This window comes from Giraffa tippelskirchi, chromosome 5 (assembly GCF_054371585.1).
Source record: "Giraffa tippelskirchi isolate mGirTip1 chromosome 5, T2T-mGirTip1v1.2.pri, whole genome shotgun sequence".
NCBI classification, from domain to species: Eukaryota; Metazoa; Chordata; class Mammalia; order Artiodactyla; family Giraffidae; genus Giraffa; species Giraffa tippelskirchi.
In genome coordinates this window covers 57,381,568-57,399,805 of record NC_137279.1, presented here as the reverse complement: position 1 = coordinate 57,399,805, position 18,238 = coordinate 57,381,568, and the positions used below count along the sequence as shown (strand labels likewise).

Here is an 18,238-nt window from a genome sequence, read left to right as displayed (position 1 = left end):
ATAATTTTATTTTCGGGATTATGTAGTTTTAAAAGAAACATTTCTAGACTGCCGCTGTGTGCTGTGCTTAGTTACTCTGTTGTGTCTGACCCTTTGCAACCCCATGGACTGCAACCTGCCAGGCACCTCTGTCCATGGGGAGTCTCCAGGCAAGAATACTGGAGTGGGCTGCCATGCCCTCTTCCAGGGGATCTTCCCAACCCAGGGATCCATACACTTTAAAATCTATACTATATACTTCAAAATCTATACAAATCTGAAAGACTTCAAAAAGGCCAAGTTCACGCCATTGACTATTACTATGATGGTGAACTCCTGTAAACAAAGATCAGGTTCAAATATAAAGTTCTAAGAGGAAGATGCTGTACTGTGAGTGGCACAAGTCATCACTTCTTGGTACACAAAGACATGATTAAACTTTTAGTTTATTCCTCTATTAAGGTACTGGTAAATGTTTTGGACACTTGTGATTTAACAACAAAAATTTTACACGTTTTATTGGCTTAAAGTATATATATCTGTTGGCATGTATCTCTTGTTTGTCAGAATCCAAATGAGACCGGATGACATGTAAAAAATACCTGGTTATCACTGGCCAACTATAGCATAGGGACCCCTTTTATTTCTAAGATTTCTTAGTGAATTCTCAGTTGTTCAAATTGACCTTCAGTTGGAGGATTTGCAGGTGACTTCAATATTGAAAGCACTTGTTAAATATTATTTGGAAGTGTTCTACCCATCATTGATTTTGAACTTTTCTGCTATTAGATACCTGACATATCTGAAGGCACATTAGAAAACTGAGTTTTATAGACCATCAAAATAATTCTATCAGCAACATAAAAGGCAGAAAACCAGAGTAGAAGCTTTGAAGAAAGTGAAGTGTTTGCAGCATTTCTGTTTCCCTGATTTTGATTCAAAAAAAAAAGGAAAGCAAGAAAAAAATTGGAAACTCTGACAATGTCACAACTTTAAAGAAGAACAAGGAATGGGATGTAAAAATGCAAACAAATCTCTATACAAAAACAGACACAGAAAACAAATTTATGGTTTACTAAAGGGAAAAGGGAGGTGGTGGAGATAAATTGAAAGAACAGAATTAATAGATACAAACTACCATACATAAAATAGATAAGAAACAAGGATTTACTGTATAGCACAGGAAACTATATTAAGTATCTTTAATAACCTATAATGGAAAATAACCTTTAAAAATGTACACATATAATTGAACTGCTTTGCTATACACATGAAACTAATACTGTAAATCAACTATTCTTCAATAAAAATACATATCTCACAAAATGACAATCAATGTGATACAACTTACATGAAGAACTAAAACAGGAAAAGCTGACATATTGTTTAGGAATACATATGCAAGTGGAAATCTTTAATATTAGAAGTTTGAGATACATAGAGGAATTAGAAAGTTCTGTTTCTGAAGGCAGGTGTTGAGAATAAGGTTTGTTTTTTGGTTATTCTATAAACTATACATTTATATTACCTATGCACGTATCTTAGTGCAAGATTTTTCTCAATAAAAATCATGCCATACACTAAAAAAAAAAAAAAGAGCAACAAGGAAATGAGTCCTTTACCTTCATTTATGGAGTCCAATAGTTACCAATCAGCAGTTTTAATGTCTAAAAAGAACATTTTACAACATATTGCAAAGGTTTTTTAGGATACAAAAGAAGAAAAAACTTTAAATGTTAAGCAACATCTTAAAAGAAGTATTTTTAAAAAACTTCAAATGTTTTCAATCCAATACTTTTAAGAAGTATCATTAAAAAGTCCAAGATAATTTCCTAAAAAAAAAAATCAATCTTAAGATAAGCCATTTCTTTACTAATCAAGGTGAATGACATGAAACTGAATTTGTATGCAAGCACCAAAGTAAAGAAAATGAAAAGAAGAAAGCATGGTATTTCATGATCTTTAGAAATATAATAAAAAGACTGGTTGCCCTGCACAATATTCAAGTAGCCATAAAAGCAGAATGATATAATATTAAAATATTACATTTCCAAACATTATGATTTAATCTTAACAGGAAGACCAGAATGCTATATAGATACTTGACACTTGCAAACTTTTTTAAGTAAAAAAACAAAACAAACATTCAAAAGCATCAGAATTAATACTGTACTTTATAAATAAAAGTGTCCTTTTGCTACTTGCAGGCCCACCTCCAGTGACATTTAAAACCAGTGGTCAACTAAAATAAATAAATTTATTAAAAAAATAAAAATAAAAATAAAACCAATGGTCAGTCTGGTATGGAATCAGGAGAGATGTCTAGGACATAACCGAACTTCCTGAATGAACAAGTGTGAGAATTCCATTTCTTTTTCCACATTGTTAATAAAAGCAACAAAAAGTAAGGCACTAATTGATCAAGGCTGTACATTCACTCAACGGACATGAGTTTGAGCAAGCTCAGGGAGTTGGTGATGGACAGGGAAGCCTGGTGTGCTGCAGTCCATGGGGTCACGAAGAGTCGGACATGACTGAATGACTGAGCTGAACTGAACATTTACTTCGGCCTGCGAATCATATTCTCTCTGATCACCTGCACATCCTGTGGTTCACTATAACATTGTTATTGTTTAGTCACTAAGTCATGTCCAGCTCTTTGCAACTCCATGGACTGTGGCCCACCAGGCTCCTCTGTTGCTAGGATTTTCCAGGCAAGAATACTGGAGTGGGTTGCCATTTGTTCCTCCAGGGGATCTTTTTCCTCACAGCCATTTTTACTTACTTACCCTCTTCCCCAATCAAGTTTATTTTTACATATTAAAATATAAGCTTCAGGGAACCTTGTCTGCCTTGTTCACCAGTGTAAACCCAAGGCTTAGAAGAGTATCTTGCATATAGTAGAGGCTCCATAAATGTTTGCTGAATGAATGAATACTATCCAAAGGTCAATTAGAATATCAAGTCTGGTAGAATAAAGGGTTTAGCCTACTGTGGATCCCACCTACTGGGAAATCAGGCAGACAGCTTTAGACTCCTAATACAGTGTTAACCTGTAATCAGACAATGTACACTCTACACCACTGCTCAGGCAACAGGTCAAAACTGATTGCTTTAACTCCTCACAGATTACATCAGTTCACAGGCATTCCCATAGACCACAAAGTCTGAAATGATCTAACTCCTGTCTACCTTGCTAACCAAATCCTGTCTATTCAACACAAGGGTATCTTGTACTTTAGCAACTCCGGATTCAATTTCCTGAATATTCCATGCTGTTTTAAACTTACGCCTTGCCCATCTACACTTTTCTGTCTGCCAATTCCATCTCCAATGAGTTAGTGAGATCCAACTTATACTTGCAGATATTCCTCCTGTGTGAAGTCTACCCAGAATTTTGCCAAGCTCCATTAGAGGGAGGAAAGGAATAAGAGAAATAGAAAGGATATTATCACAGTTGAACTGAAGAAGAAATGTGAGAGCTATTAGGCACATTGTTTATGGCTGGAGAGATACTGAGGAATCTTGGAAGGCAAGTAGGGAGAACAACCTGAAACAAAGAGCAAGAAAGTAGACCTGAAATGGATGATGCAAAAGATCAAGAAGAATGTATCATAAACTACCAGAGAAACAAAGAGAAGGATTAGAACAGAGTATGTGAGTCCACAGTGATTAGTCTGCTGGAAGCAGTAAAACATTTCAATTATTACTTTTACTATGGCACACACCTTGATTGCGCTCACTATTCAAGATAGCACAGAATACTGCAAGAATTTCAAACTAACTCACACTTCCAACAGGATTTTGTTAGAAAGGAAGATTTTTTTACGAAGATAATCTATTTTTATTTATTAGTAACATGACAAGAGAATAAACTTCCAGACTGCATTAAATTTGGCTTACTAATGGAAAAGTTACCTGTATAAATCGTAAACATTAACTTATTATAGGGATTTTCTTAGAATTAAATGAATTAAAATAAATAAATAGAATGTGGAAAAATGTCTGGCATATAGTAAGCATCATCCTAAGTGCCTGCATTCACTGCTAACATTTGCTTTGCCGAGTTCCAGGCTTCTGAGGCATCACAAACCAAAAAAACAATACATGAAGTCAAGGCAATTCTAGAAATACGTTGTTGGAGAAGGAGGCATAAGTACTTTAAATATATAGGGAAAAATATATAAGTGGCCACATTTGATAACAGTAAAATACCAAGACTGAACACATGCTTATGCAATTTTTTCTAAAGGAATTTTAAGATTAAATATGGAGAACAAAATAAGCATTCAAATATTTGTTGAAAGAATGAATGCACTACTATATATCTGCGTTATTTGAATTTATGTATATATATATGTATCTATACCAGTAAAGTGTTAATATAATAAAAGTAAATATCAATACTAATATGAATACTATTTTTAATGGAAGAGAATAAAAATTATTCAATTCATATTTTCAAATACCAATTATGGATATTAAATTACATGACATGAAATATAAAGTTGTGAATAATCACATCAAAATAGAGAATTGTAATTCAAACAAGAGACACTGTTAAAAAGTCTTCTGTAAAAGAAATATTTGTTATACATCTATTAAGCAGTCACTTTTCTATGATACAAAATCTACTTTATCTCAAAAGAGATTCTAAGAAAAAAATATCAGTTTCTAGTCTGAAATCTTCAAGATAAGATAAAAACTAAATTATTAACATACATAGTGATAGATTAGAATATACATGATATAATTTATATTTAAAATATAAAAATTCTAAATATATACTCTTTTTACATTCTGCAAGGTATCCAAAAATTCTTTAAGGATACAAATGAATATCAATTCATAGATTATAATTAAGCATTTAGTTATCAAATTCCATTGAAAAAATAGATAACTAGCACATGGTCAAATTACAGTTGAGGACAAATGCTGGGAATGTTTTTAAAAATCATTTTAGGTCTGTTTCTATCATAAAATTTCAGATTAGGCTAAAAGAAAAGTTTATGTAGTTCCCTTATTTAAATCAAGTCCATTTAAAATGGCCCTCCCGTTATAATAGGCTATAAATCAGACTAAATATTCCTACTCTAGTATCCTAAGAAACAATAAAACAACAGTTGAGTAAGACATATAGAGTAAATCATTACAGTAACATCATCAATATGCCACTCATGAAATCCTGCCATCTATGACTTCATAAATGAAGAAAAAATATAATATTCTTTTTCTCTTACAGAATGAACTGACTCAAGTGTCTGAACAGATATAAGCTACTACATTGTTGATTATAAACAGTATGTTTACTTAACATGACAATTTAGATAAAGGACTGATGTTCACATTTTTTCAAATATTTAAACTTGATAAATGTATATTAAATAAAAAGTCAGTAAAATCAGATTCATTTTGACAGAATAACCACCACCACCATCACACTTTTTCTCCTTACAACCATACAAAAAAAGAAATAATTATAAAATCTTAAGATACAACCCTTATGTACAATTCTTTATGTAATATTTATGTTGGATTTCAGGTATTATATTTTAAATGGAGCCATTTATTTTCTGATCTTTCAACAGACTACTCAATTTGAATGCTAATTTAGATAAATGTAACACTGTAGAAAGAGCATCCCTTTTCAAAAAAAGAAGATAAAGATCTCTCACCTACATAACACACTGATTAATTACGATGCTTAGGGATAGCACATGCTATCTAACTTAAATGCTATGCTTAACTCAGGTTAATCAGATTCACTTTGCAAGCACAGTGGTATCCCAAAACTGATTCTGGGCTGGATCATTATTCTCAAGATTATTGTTCTGAATTATACCTGATGCACAAATTCTGGAAATACAAGAGATTCAAGCTGAATCTCTTGGATAACGGCCTCAGGGTATTCCTTGGAATTAATTATTATTTGCTTAATTCTCCTAAAAGAGGTGAATATGAGAGGCTGGTGAGCTAGGCTCCAATAAACTAGTGCCTCATTCGAACAAAAGACAGCAACAGTTAATTCCTCTCAGCATTAAATTCTCAGGACTTTGTCTGGATTCTCCCTTCATGCACAGGGACAAAATTACTTTTAAGAATCAGATAACTCTGGACCAAAATCTCCTGACCAGTACTGGTCTTTCTACAAATAAATATTAATAGCTTAATAATTGTGGTAGGAGGAAGGGGGGAACGGAGAAAAGAAGCTTAGAACAAGCTTTTCAGTTTGCAGTTGAATTTTAAGATTTAATGCAGTGTCTGTCAATCTAAAATTCATTCAAAATCATTCTGCACAGACCGTATTAAAGACAAAGACTGGCTCAAATATAAATCAGATATAAAAGAAACATAAAAAGGCTGTAATCTAAAGCATTTTAAATATTAAATATGAAGGGATATTATATATAAAATATGACCAGGTAAGTTTTAAAGTCTAAAATTCTGTACTTGGACCCATGATACAAATGTTCTCTACATCACGAGCTTCTATGTTTCACATATCTAATAAGTGTGATGATCATTTATTTCATAAATGCTCAGTAACAGAGATGGTGCTGGGCTCATTATGGGAACATAATCTCATTTAATCCTGATAACACTTCTGCAAAGTAATCATTGTCTTTATTTAACAGAAAGAGGAAATGAGGTTCAAATTGTAATTACAAGCAAAAAGAAGAACCAGGGTGGGGATTTACCAACATCTGACTGCAAAATCTGTAAACTTTATATTAGGTAGCACCACTCTGGTCTTCTACAAAATCAGCTAGAGTCGATCCTCACTCCTAATTATAGGTCATACACAGGCAAATGTGCATATTCACTAAATTTATTTGTAACCCCTAAATCAATGCTTACAGTGCTTTCATGGTCATTCACAGGCATGAGTAAAGCAGTGAAAAAAATTGTGAATCATCTGAGGCACAAGGGCATTCCCCACTGAGGTCAAGTAAGGCAACAATCTGCTTTCTTGTTTCAGCTCTAATACTGTCAACAAGTGTCCTCTTTGTGGTTTCCTTAGTGGCACATTTTCCACCTTTCTGTGCTGTTTTTGGTGATTCACTATCTTAAGTGGTCCCCAAGCATACTGCTGCAGTGCTGTCTACTGTTCCTAAGCACAAGAAGGCGGTCATGTGCCTTATGGAGAAAATACACGTATTAGATAAGCTTTGCTCAGGCATGACTTATAAGGTTGTTGGTCATGAGTTCAATGTTAACGGATCAACAATATATATCAAGTAAGGTGTTTTAAAACACAAATATACACACAAGGTTATGTATTGATTGCATGATGAAAAGGTCATGACCTAAGTACACAGGAACCTAACCCTGCGGTTTACCTGAGGAGCAGTGGTCCAGCATTCACTAATTCAGTGAAGTGTATAGAACATTACTATGGTGAATAATAGAATTTGATTGGAAGTTTTTCTCCAAAAATGTTTACATTAATACTTCAGTAGGAGATTCTCCTTCTGTCATTTCTCTCAGAGAACAACATTATTATTTGTGTAGTCATCACCCATCTGTTTAAGAAACTCCTTGCTGCCATTCCATTTAATGGGTTTGCAGCTACATGTGTCTAACTTTGCTCAGGAAACTCATTTCTCTGTAAGGCAATCTGGCTTTCCAAGTGAAAGTCTAAGCAATCAAATTTCATTTCTTACTACCGGATGTTACGGCTACTGTTTAAAGAATGTTTGGTGAGGGTATGACTTTTAACACTAGATCATTACACGTAATATGGATAGTACAAGCAACAACAACAAAAGAAAAATTAGCATAGGAATTTAAAAATATCAGCACAAATTGGAACTCTTACCTTTCTTGCCCAAGTCAGACATTTTATTGAAAAAAAAAAAAAGGTTACAGTACTTAAAAATTCAAACAAGGACAATTCAGAATTGAAAGAAGGAAAACTGGAAGGAGCTCATTGTCTTCAATAAAATTTTGAATACAAAAAACATGGACCAGGAAAACAGTTTATGGCCTAATGCACTAGTTTCATGATAAACACACGTATATAGTATATCTCCATCAAGTGAAACTTAATCACCTTTTTACAATTGAAGAAAGGCAGCTTTTACTATGGTTAAGCCATGTATCATCAATACCATGAAGCTAGCCTATCAGTTGTAATAGCTTCTATAAAATACCACAGTGAGATTGCAATAAGCCTAGAAAATGGGCTACAAATCCCAGCTATGCTCAAGCAAGCAGTGAACCAAATATAAAAATAGGTAAAACTGAACCAAGAACTAGAGAGCATTCATCTAGAATCATGATTAGTAAGGCAAAGTTCATAGGCCAAGGTATTCAAGTGACTTATTCGGATCTAAAAGACAGTCATTATACAAAATAAAATAAAAGCATTTGCGTAATTCAGAAAAAAAAAAAAAAATCACCAAGTTTCACTCCAAAGGACATAGCACAAAAACGCTTACTTACAATGACCAAATACCACATTACGGTACCTTTAAAATATCGCTTTAAATATGCAAAGGTAAAGAGACTCAAAGTCACACTTTATCACTTTTAATCTCTCCAGTTTAGACGAGTAATCTAAAAGATGTCACACATTCCTGCTTGATACATTTGCTGGAATCTTTCAGACTGTAACAACTTTAGGGAAAGAAAATGTCAACTTCAAGTTTCTTTTCCAATGATCATATTTAAATTAGCCATTAAATGCTGAATTAACAATGAATCTATACAATAATATAAAAATACATGTATTGAATCACAATTTTCATCAATTATTTGAAATTAATAAAAATAGTAATCATTTCAATATAACCATTTTGAAGAACTCAACTGGTCTGAATGTAGTATAGTGTCTATACCATCAATAGAACTGTTACATTTTCCCTTCTGCTTGGTAAAAATGAGTGCAAGCAAGTATTTTTGACACTCAGAGTGACACACACATTTGCCACTCTAAGGATGGGTAAGCAGGTCTCACTTTTAAACATGACAATATGATTCAGTCATACAGTATTTGTTGCAATATCAGCTTTCACATGATTTGAATATGGTCTAAGCCAAAATGATCATTTTAACTGGTTTCAGGTATTAGACAGAGGAGATAATTTAAAAGGTAAGAGTAAATGATTCCACTAGCACAGAGTAGGTATCACCGTGACTAGTTTAAAACTAAAGATGATTTTTTCCAAGTACAATAAAAACTATACTATAAAATACAATGGGTTTGCAATACAGAGCAGATTATCCAAGTAGAAAACAAACTTGAACAAAATACAAACTCTAGTAGATTATCAACCTTACCTATGACTCATCTTAGCCCTTATTAAAATACCCTGAGTAAAATGCAAATATTTTAAATAATGTTGGCTATGTACGATTTCTCTAAAAATGAACCATAAACGTCAATGCATCATGTTTTTAAATTACAACAGTCAGATATGTAAAAATGAGTTCTTATCCAGTCACAATATAAACATTAAGGAATACTGATGTGAAATCTGGAAGTATTTAATTCTCTAGCTTTTGTGAGCAATTTGGCAAAGCAAGTGATACATATATGGTTTCAATGTAAAAAAAAAATCATAAAAGAGAAAAATATATAAAATTTACAGTAGTTTCTACCCACCCTGGGCCAACCTAGATCCCTAAGAGCCTCGCCCATCAGGTTCACTTCTGACTAAAGGAAGAATACCAGTCCTCCAGCAAAAACAGCCCCATCCTTTCATCAAAGAGGCTCTCACTTCAGTGATATTCCTCCAGGGGAAGAGGACAGGAGCCAGGTTCCCTCGAAAGTCATTCCCCAGATGTTCAAAACGTAACTAATTTATTAGCATTAGAAGATTTGGTTTATAGGGGAATCTCACTGGTCCAGTTTGTAGCCTACAAAAAAATGGATTATTTTTAAGTATAACATTAGAATACGAATAAAGGATGAGGATGTGGCTTTTTATTCCACAGAAATGGATACATTTCCAAACATGACAAATACACAAGAAAGCATGCCTACCATTGAAGGCGGGGTCCCTCCCGATTTTTTAATATTCTTGGAAGGCATTCCATGAAGGCGACTCAGTCTGGCTTGGAAACCTGGAAAATCAAAGTTCTCAGTTGAAGGAGAGTCTATGATCACTGGAGCAGAGAATAAGATCTTATCAACTCAGAAATCAGAGTCAGTTGGAGGGGGAAATATATTGAACAGTAGTGAGGAAAAGGTGAAATTCACACTTAAAAGATCCGAAGCAATGCCTAGTAGGGTTCTAAGGCAGCCAGCACATGACAATCAATTACTTAAGTGTCAGAGTATTACCCAGGGCTTCTCTTTCCTCCCAATTTATCTATCATTTCAACATTTTTACCATGGGCCTAGCGAGAAAGCAAGTCAACCTTCCTAATAAAAGTGGAAAAGTATGGAAGCTGAATTACTGGTCACCATGCTTCTTCACAGCATCTTGTGTCTAGTCTTTCACTTCTATTTAGCATCTCCTCTTCTTTCATGACTATTCCTAATTGACTACGGATCCCCTCTTCTCCACCAGTCAGGCAATGCTACTGACCTCTTCTTCCCGGATGTGACATAAGGGGGAAAGAACCCGTTAGGATACTTTCAAAGACGGGATCAGGTAAGTTTTTGTCTAGATCAGTAGGATCTTCCTTTTCCCACCATGGAATGACTCCAGTGATGCCACAAGCTCCCCCTGATTCCTTTTCGTAGAACCAGTCGCTCTGCTCATCATCACCTGTGCAAATACAAGAAATACCCCAAAGATTCAGTTTTATCATCCCAAGAAACAGAGCTGTCAGATTTAGATTTAAAAAATAAGAGATGGTAATTAAACCAGAAGTTCAGATAAATGACTCATTTTTACTATAAATATATAGTGGTTGCATAAAATTTTTAATATATGTCCAAATACAAAATGTGCTCAGTCACTCAGTCGTGTCCGACTCTTTGTGACCCCAAGGACTGTAGCCCGCCAAGCTCCTCTGTCCATAGGATTCTCCAGGCAAGAATACTGGAGTGGGTTGCCTGACCCTCCTCCAGGGGCTCTTAACGACCCAGGGATTGAACTCTTGTGTCTCGATTGGCAGGCAGATTCTTTTACCACTGAGCCACAGGGAAAGCCCAAATACAAAACGGGGCATACTTATAATGAAAAGTAATTACTTATCTAAAATTCAAATTTAACTGAGGATCCTGCATTTTATCTGGCAATCATCTATATAATCTATAAAGAAAAGTTTTTATTCTATATGACAATTTCACTTAAACATTTCTTTAACATTATAACAAGAATTTCCATCAACAAGAACACAAAATGTTATGTTTCAGCATCAGTTTAAAAATGTGCAAACAATAATACACTGGTTAATTCTTCGGCAAAAACTGTAGGGAAATCCATTTAAGTTACTACTCTTTCCATATTAAGGAAGAACAAGCCTTAATCTCCTGCCAGGAATTAAAAGGTATAAAATTGTAGAACCTGTTCTTTGCAGCTGATAATGGTATATAATTAGCTTAATTTCATGATTTGTATGGAGTGCAAAAGGGGAAACAATCATGAACAGATGTGACTAAATGAAATTAATCTGATTAAGTTCATTAAGAAATAGTTGTGAAAAAGTTGATTTTAAATGAAAAGCGACAACACCACAGAGTTTACAGAGAAACTACACTGAACTACTACAAGCAAAGTATTTTTAAAACAGAACACTATTCATAATAAGTCTGACTTTTGGGAACATCCTTGAGTGTAATCATGAAGTGATGATCTATTTAAAATTCAGCATGAAAAAAGTGCCCTCTGTGTCAATCGGCAGTATTTTGTGATTTTTTTAAAGAAATAATAAAAAGATGTATAAGCAGTCAAAAAAATAAAAAAGAGAGAGAAAGCAGATGGTTTTAAAAATAAGAGACAAATAGCATTCTGAATAAGATCTGAGATTCATTAGTCTTAATGATTCTTAGAAAAGCTACTAATTTCAGATTCTAAGAGGGTCATCAGAACTGCTGTAAACTTTTTCCCTTTACAGAACATTTCTGATTTACAAAATCTCTTACTACAAATGTTTTTAAACATAAACCAAAAAATGCCCTTAAACTTTAATTGAAAATGATTTTATGGGAAATGACTGTATTTTAAATTATGAAGGAATGAAAAATATAAAACACTTGGGAAATTCAAGTCACCTGTTAATGTCAATTGAGTATTTCATAAAAAATATTTTTAAAAAGCAGGCACAATTCAAAGCACATATACATTGGCACTTTCATTGAGAGTTATACTAAAAGTTCACAGATCAGGTAAAAACATAACAAATGAAAGGGGATCACTTAAAACCGTCTACCCTAGATCTTAATTCCAATTAGACATTATCATAGAAAAATGGGCTTATCTTATTTTTGATGTGATGCACAACTTTATTCTTAATCAAGAAATCAAACAGCTAGAGATGAAGAACTTGGATTCTAAAGTCAGAGAGACCAAATAGTGTGCGGTTTTGTGACACTGGGGAAATTACTTCAAATGTATTAGGCCGAGTTTCATTGTCTAAAAACAAAAGAAGTGGGGAGGGGACCTTGAAGGGTTGTTTTCAGAATAAAATAAGAACATACAGTAAAATAAATGTCAAAAAAAAAAAACCACTCAGCAATGTGAAACATAGGAGGCTCATAATAAATTCTAGCAGATTATTCGAAGCCATTCAATGCTTCTAAAAGATTGAAAGGCTTGTCAGAGTTCTTTTTTAAAAAGTTTTCCCATTTCATCTCATTGCCAAAACCAATGTTTATAACTTCGAGTAGACATAGGTATTTTAACAAAAATTCATGTATATTAAGGTAGTGAAGCTTACTCTCAGCCCTAAGGTTCTAACGTGTTTCTGTCAAGTCTATGGTCTTGAAAACAGTTATGTATCTACTTATCGGGGAAAAATGGCTTATAAGTAAGCAGAAAGGAGTAATAATTTAATTTACTTAACCTGTATCGCCAAGAGGAGGAAAAGACTAAGAAAGAAGACTATGGAGCATCTATTATTTTATTCTTTTTTCATAACATCATTAAACTATTTAGATTTTTAAAAAATAAATTTTGTGGGGTTCTTCCTCCCTTAGAAGTTACTGCTTTCCTCTAAAGATCTCCAGAAAGGAAGAAAACACCTGTATTTGTATGTATGTCTCCTGTTCCCTTATTAAAGTTTTCATAATTTCTACCAGAGCAGGTAGTTTCAAAATAATGCCATGTTGAAGTATGAAGCTTCAGGAAATTTCAAAGATGGGAAAGATATAAGTTGCAAGACTACTGTTTTAACAGTGTACAATATTGAATTCATGAAAATGGTCTAATTACTTACAAACTGGATAGGATGAATAAATGTCACAGCTGAATAAAAATGAAAAATGACTTGCAAATCCACTTTTATTAATGCTTAAACATAATCAAATACATATGGAATCAGGTGGAGAATGAGAACAAGGGTCTAGTGAACTTGCTAAGAGACAAAATTGAAAAAACTGAGGTATGTAAAGCTTTCTCAAGGACGATAATCCTTCCTTAACATTATTAGCTCCACAGACCAGCTTTTGGAGATAATCAATTACTTTAGGTTATGAAGATATAGCATGGAAAGGAACTAAATCCCAGTCCACTAAGTAGTGTGTGGGCTGCACGAAGGTAAATGATTGAAGTCATCAACTTATGAAATAACTAGTAATAAGCACAACTTTAAAATGAAGGCATTTTCCCAAAGCAAGAAAAAAAAGAGCATCTCAGTACCTTGTCTTCCCTCATCATTGGTAAACAAACCAGCATCAGTGCTGCTGAGACTGCTGGAATCACTAAAATAAGGGAAAAGAAAAAAACAGATCAAAAGAACAATTGATCTCTCAGTCATTCAAAGAGACATGGCAGCTCAGAGATGGAACTTAAACTTGACAAAGATCTGCAAGAAAATAAGATGATTTTTTTTAATCAAACTGCAAACATCCTGGTTCCATTAACTACAGAGCATATTATTTTTGGCACATAAAACCACAGGAATCTAATGGGACTCTGACAGCAAGCCAGATGTGACTGCTACGAGGTGCTGACACAATTGATGCATTTTATTATCTGCTTTCATCAAATGCTTACTGCTCCTTTCTTATTCCACGCAATTCAGCTTTGAGCCCTGAACAACACTGCTCAATAAAATGGGGAAGTCTCAGTCAAAAGCAAGCTCAGCCTTTCTTCAGCACATGAAATAAATACAAGGGCCTGGGATGGAATTACTTTTCATAACCACATTTGCAAATATTCCTGAAAAGACATTACTTAAGAATTCCCAACAACTCTATTACTTGGCAAGGAGGAAAAAAGTTTACAATGGTAACAATCCATTAAATCAAAGCTAAGGTCTTTGTGAAGAGAAAATGAATACTGATAATTATTAAGGAGGAAGGATACAAAAATAACAGGTTCTCATTACTTCAACAGAGTTGGAGCGTATGATAGAGTCAAACTTAACATATAAATGAAAACAATAGGAAATATTCCACTGACATGAATTAAAAAGTCACTGTTAGTTTTACTAGAAGCAATGCTTATATGAGAATCTTGTTAGTTTTAAAAAAATCACAAGGACAAGGTCAGATGATAAGGGGTTTGGTCTTTAAAGAATATTGAGTGATGTTCTTTAAAAAATTCTCATGTACTCTCTTTTTATTGTAATTCTTAATTCTAACCAATCAGGAATTCACCCCAAGTGCTTTTTAAATTATAATGTTTTTTCATCAACAGGAAGAACTCTGTAATCTTAGTTAAAAAAATCATCTTAATCTGTTTTAAAGTATTTCAATTGAGAGTTCAGGATTAAAATTACAAATGAAATTCTAAATTCTGAATATAAAATATTTCAGTTTTTGTTTGATTTTTTAAAAAATAAATATGAACAAAAAGGTTAAGAATTTAAGTGGCATATTCTTCTAAAGACCTCTGATTTAGTACCTTTTTAACTTTCTTCAAATTAAGTGAAAGTATGAAACTATATTGCACGTGTTAATGAAACAAATACTTTCTAAAAGCATCACATCCATACTTATTTTCTTGTTTACAATCAGGTATGCTCTTCTATACACAGTGATATTAGAGTATTAAAAACACTTCAGAAACATTATCTTTCTGCTGTTTAGTTGCCCAAGCTGCTATAGATTTTTTTTTCCTCTGTGACTGAGTAGTGCTTTCTTGTTTTCTCCCATCAACACAAACACTTATAAAGGACCTTATCATACACACCCTGGGTTAAATTCTTTTTCTGAAACCCTCGAGGCAAAATTATTCAAAATTCATACTTTTTTACACTTTTAGAAAGGTACATTCTAAAATGCCTAACGGATCTGCGATAGCACTTTGTAATCAAATATACTACTATATTTTTTCAATTAAAAGAAGGAATATCCACATTAAATACAGGTCAAGTTAGGTCTGGCCACAAATTCATCAGTTTTTCACAGCTTTCAGAATTTAGATTTACAGATAAAGGAGTGTGAACCTATATGTTTTTCTTTTTGTACAATGGTTTTCCAATCTCTCTGAATTCAGATTTATCCCCTCTAATCTATTCTACAGATAGCCAGGCACATCTTTTCAAAACATAACTGGTTGACTAACATTATAATATCCTGGACAGGATCCTGGAGCAGAAAAAGGGCAGCAAATAAAAACCAAGGATTTTCTAATAAAGTACTGACTTTCGATAATGTGTCAACATTGGCTCATTAGTTCTGACAAACGCATTAATATCAAAGTTAACAGATGATACCAACAGTAGGAGAAACTGGGTGTGGAACGTATGGGAACAGGGTATACAGACTATAGTTTCTGTACCATCTTTGCAATCTTTCCGTAAATCTAGAACTATTCTAAAGAAAGTTTATAAAACACACAGGTACATATATGTAGGTGTATGTACATGTCTATGTAAAACAGAAAAGTCTTCTACTAAAATTGTTAAATTACTTCCTCACATTTACTGTATTAAATGTAGATTTCAAAGCTTTCCATGGATAGGCCCCCACCTAAATTCTTTCCATCCCATCTCTGATCCTTATGTTCTTTCTCCAAGCAGTATCCCTGTCTCTTTCTTCTCTGCCTGGAGCTCTTCTTAAACATGTAAGAAAATCGGAATTCCCTAAGACCAGCAATTAGTCCTTAACAATCCTTGTCCTACTTTGAGATGTTTTTCCCTGTGTTTTCAACAACACGCTTTCTTATTTACACTTCATCTAACTGATATCTAGTAGTGTTCATATCATGTGGCTGTTAGTGTGCTTAACAAATCAGAAAAAGAACTTAAACAGAAGGCATTTTTTTCATTTTCAACAGCTGACAGTCATTATTGCTTATTTCCAAAGACCTCTTCCCACTTTTTTTTTAGTATGACTTTTATAGCACAGTATTCAGAGAACAGACTTATGAATGCTTATTGAATTAATACATGTACACCAACTCTAAAATCCTGCCCCAGTCTGCTCATTGCCTGTATTTTCTATTCTTGATAACCTGGGCATCATCTGAGAGTTCTCTTTCTCATTCATCTGTCCCAAAGTACAGTCAGCCACCCTTCCACTAATTCCAACTCTTAAAATTGCTCCTACAGTTTTATTCCTTTACTATCATCACCATGGGCTTCCCTGGTAGCTCAGATGGTAAAGAATCCACCCGAAATGTGGGAGACCCAGGTTCGATCCCTGGGTTGGGAAGATCCCATGGAGAAGGGCATGGCAACCCACTCCAGTATTCTTGCCTGGAGAATCCCCATGGACAGAGGAGCTAGGTGGGCTACTTCCATGTGTTTGCAAAGAGTCAGACATGACTGAGTGACTAAGCACATCACCATCATAATTCACCTTCCTCTTAAGGATGGTCTGAAGGTCAGCCAAAACTAAAGACACTGTGGTAGAGATCAGGGATCTTGATCAAATGTAAATCTAATTATGCTAAAAATTCCTCACTGATTTTTCATTACTTGTATGATGAAATTCAAAATACCAGAGCACATAGGCCTCCAAAGCACACTTACTGCTGTAGCCTCTGTTCCCACTTCATATTGGAGTAATAAGGAACTACATATATTTGCTCACATACATCACACTTGCCTCACAACCCACACCTCTGGATGAGCTATTCTGTCTACCTGGGATGACCTGCCTTAAATCCTCCAATATCTGGACAAGGCTACTAATCCCCAGTACCTTCTGCTCACCACGTTTCTTTACCACCATGTGCTCGTGTGGCTGTCCCAGATTATGAGGCTGGAGAGGATCAAGTTTGTCTTGGGACGAGTGAACAGTACCCAGTAGTTATTCAAATGTGTGTTAAATCATTTGTGACCCCAAGGACTTTATGAGAATTCCCAGGCAAGAATACTGGAGTAGGTTGCCCATTTCCTTCTCCAGGGGATCTTTCCGACCCAGATCAAATTCAAGTCTCCGGCACTGCAAGCAGATTCTTTACCATCTGAGCCACCAGGGAAGCCCTAAATCATACACATGGAGAAAAGTTTTCCATTCGCATCTATAAATTAGTTCGAATGTAATATATAGCTTTGTACAGTTGGAAAGTCTTGGAAGTAGTCTCAAAAGGCATTTATTCTTGTTGAGAAGATACTTTAACTATTTAGTAATCTTCCCACAGAAGGAATATATACCTAATTCTTAAGTGACCATAAGAAATAGTTGGTTGAGTAAGTTTAAGATACAAGGAAAAAAAATAATTTACTCAGGAGTGAAAACATCCTTTTTTGAAACTTGTAGTTAGATTGATGACTGCAGGGTAGCCTGATTACAACCTAATACTCAAATACTTTTTACAATGAAAAGAAATGAAAAGAGTTTCATCTCATTTCTAGTCCAGGGTATACTGTCAATAAAAGGCAGAGTTCGATAAAAGGAGGGGCTTACACAATCAATCGAGAAAGCAGGTAACCTGTGAATAATCCAGAATTGAGGATTTATCTCAAATGCCACACATCCTCTTTCCCAGCAACTGAGAAAGATAATTACTTTCAAGTCCAGCTGGATGGTCCTCAGCCACAATGGTCCAATACTAGCATACAAATAATTCTTATTCCAGTAAAAAATGACAACTTTTTTGGAAGAAATGCAGGTAAAATAAAGTTTTCACAATCTTCCTAAAACATTTAAGTTATTTTTAGTTACTTAGAAAAATTACATAAACAGCAAACTACCTCTAATAAAAGGTACTTTCTACAAACTTATACTAGGCCCTACTCATATCTGTAA

The 18,238-nt window shown here is 34.1% G+C and overlaps 1 protein-coding gene across 4 annotated transcripts in view; it reads right to left on the bottom strand.

Annotated features, from left to right (window-relative positions):
* GPATCH2 (G-patch domain containing 2) overlaps nt 1-18,238 on the bottom strand; it is a 199,897-nt gene that overhangs the window by 165,367 nt on the left and 16,292 nt on the right. For 3 of the 4 annotated variants that reach the window (XM_081491682.1, XM_081491684.1, XM_081491683.1), the window contains exons 3-5: nt 13,734-13,795; nt 10,515-10,697; nt 9,968-10,047 (exon numbers count right to left, since the gene is read on the bottom strand). In XM_081491682.1, coding sequence (XP_081347808.1) covers nt 9,968-10,047; nt 10,515-10,697; nt 13,734-13,795 — 325 coding nt within the window. Of the gene's footprint in view, nt 1-7,799; nt 9,841-9,967; nt 10,048-10,514; nt 10,698-13,733; nt 13,796-18,238 lie in introns of those variants that run through there. The other variant, XM_081491685.1, reaches the window with a different exon arrangement.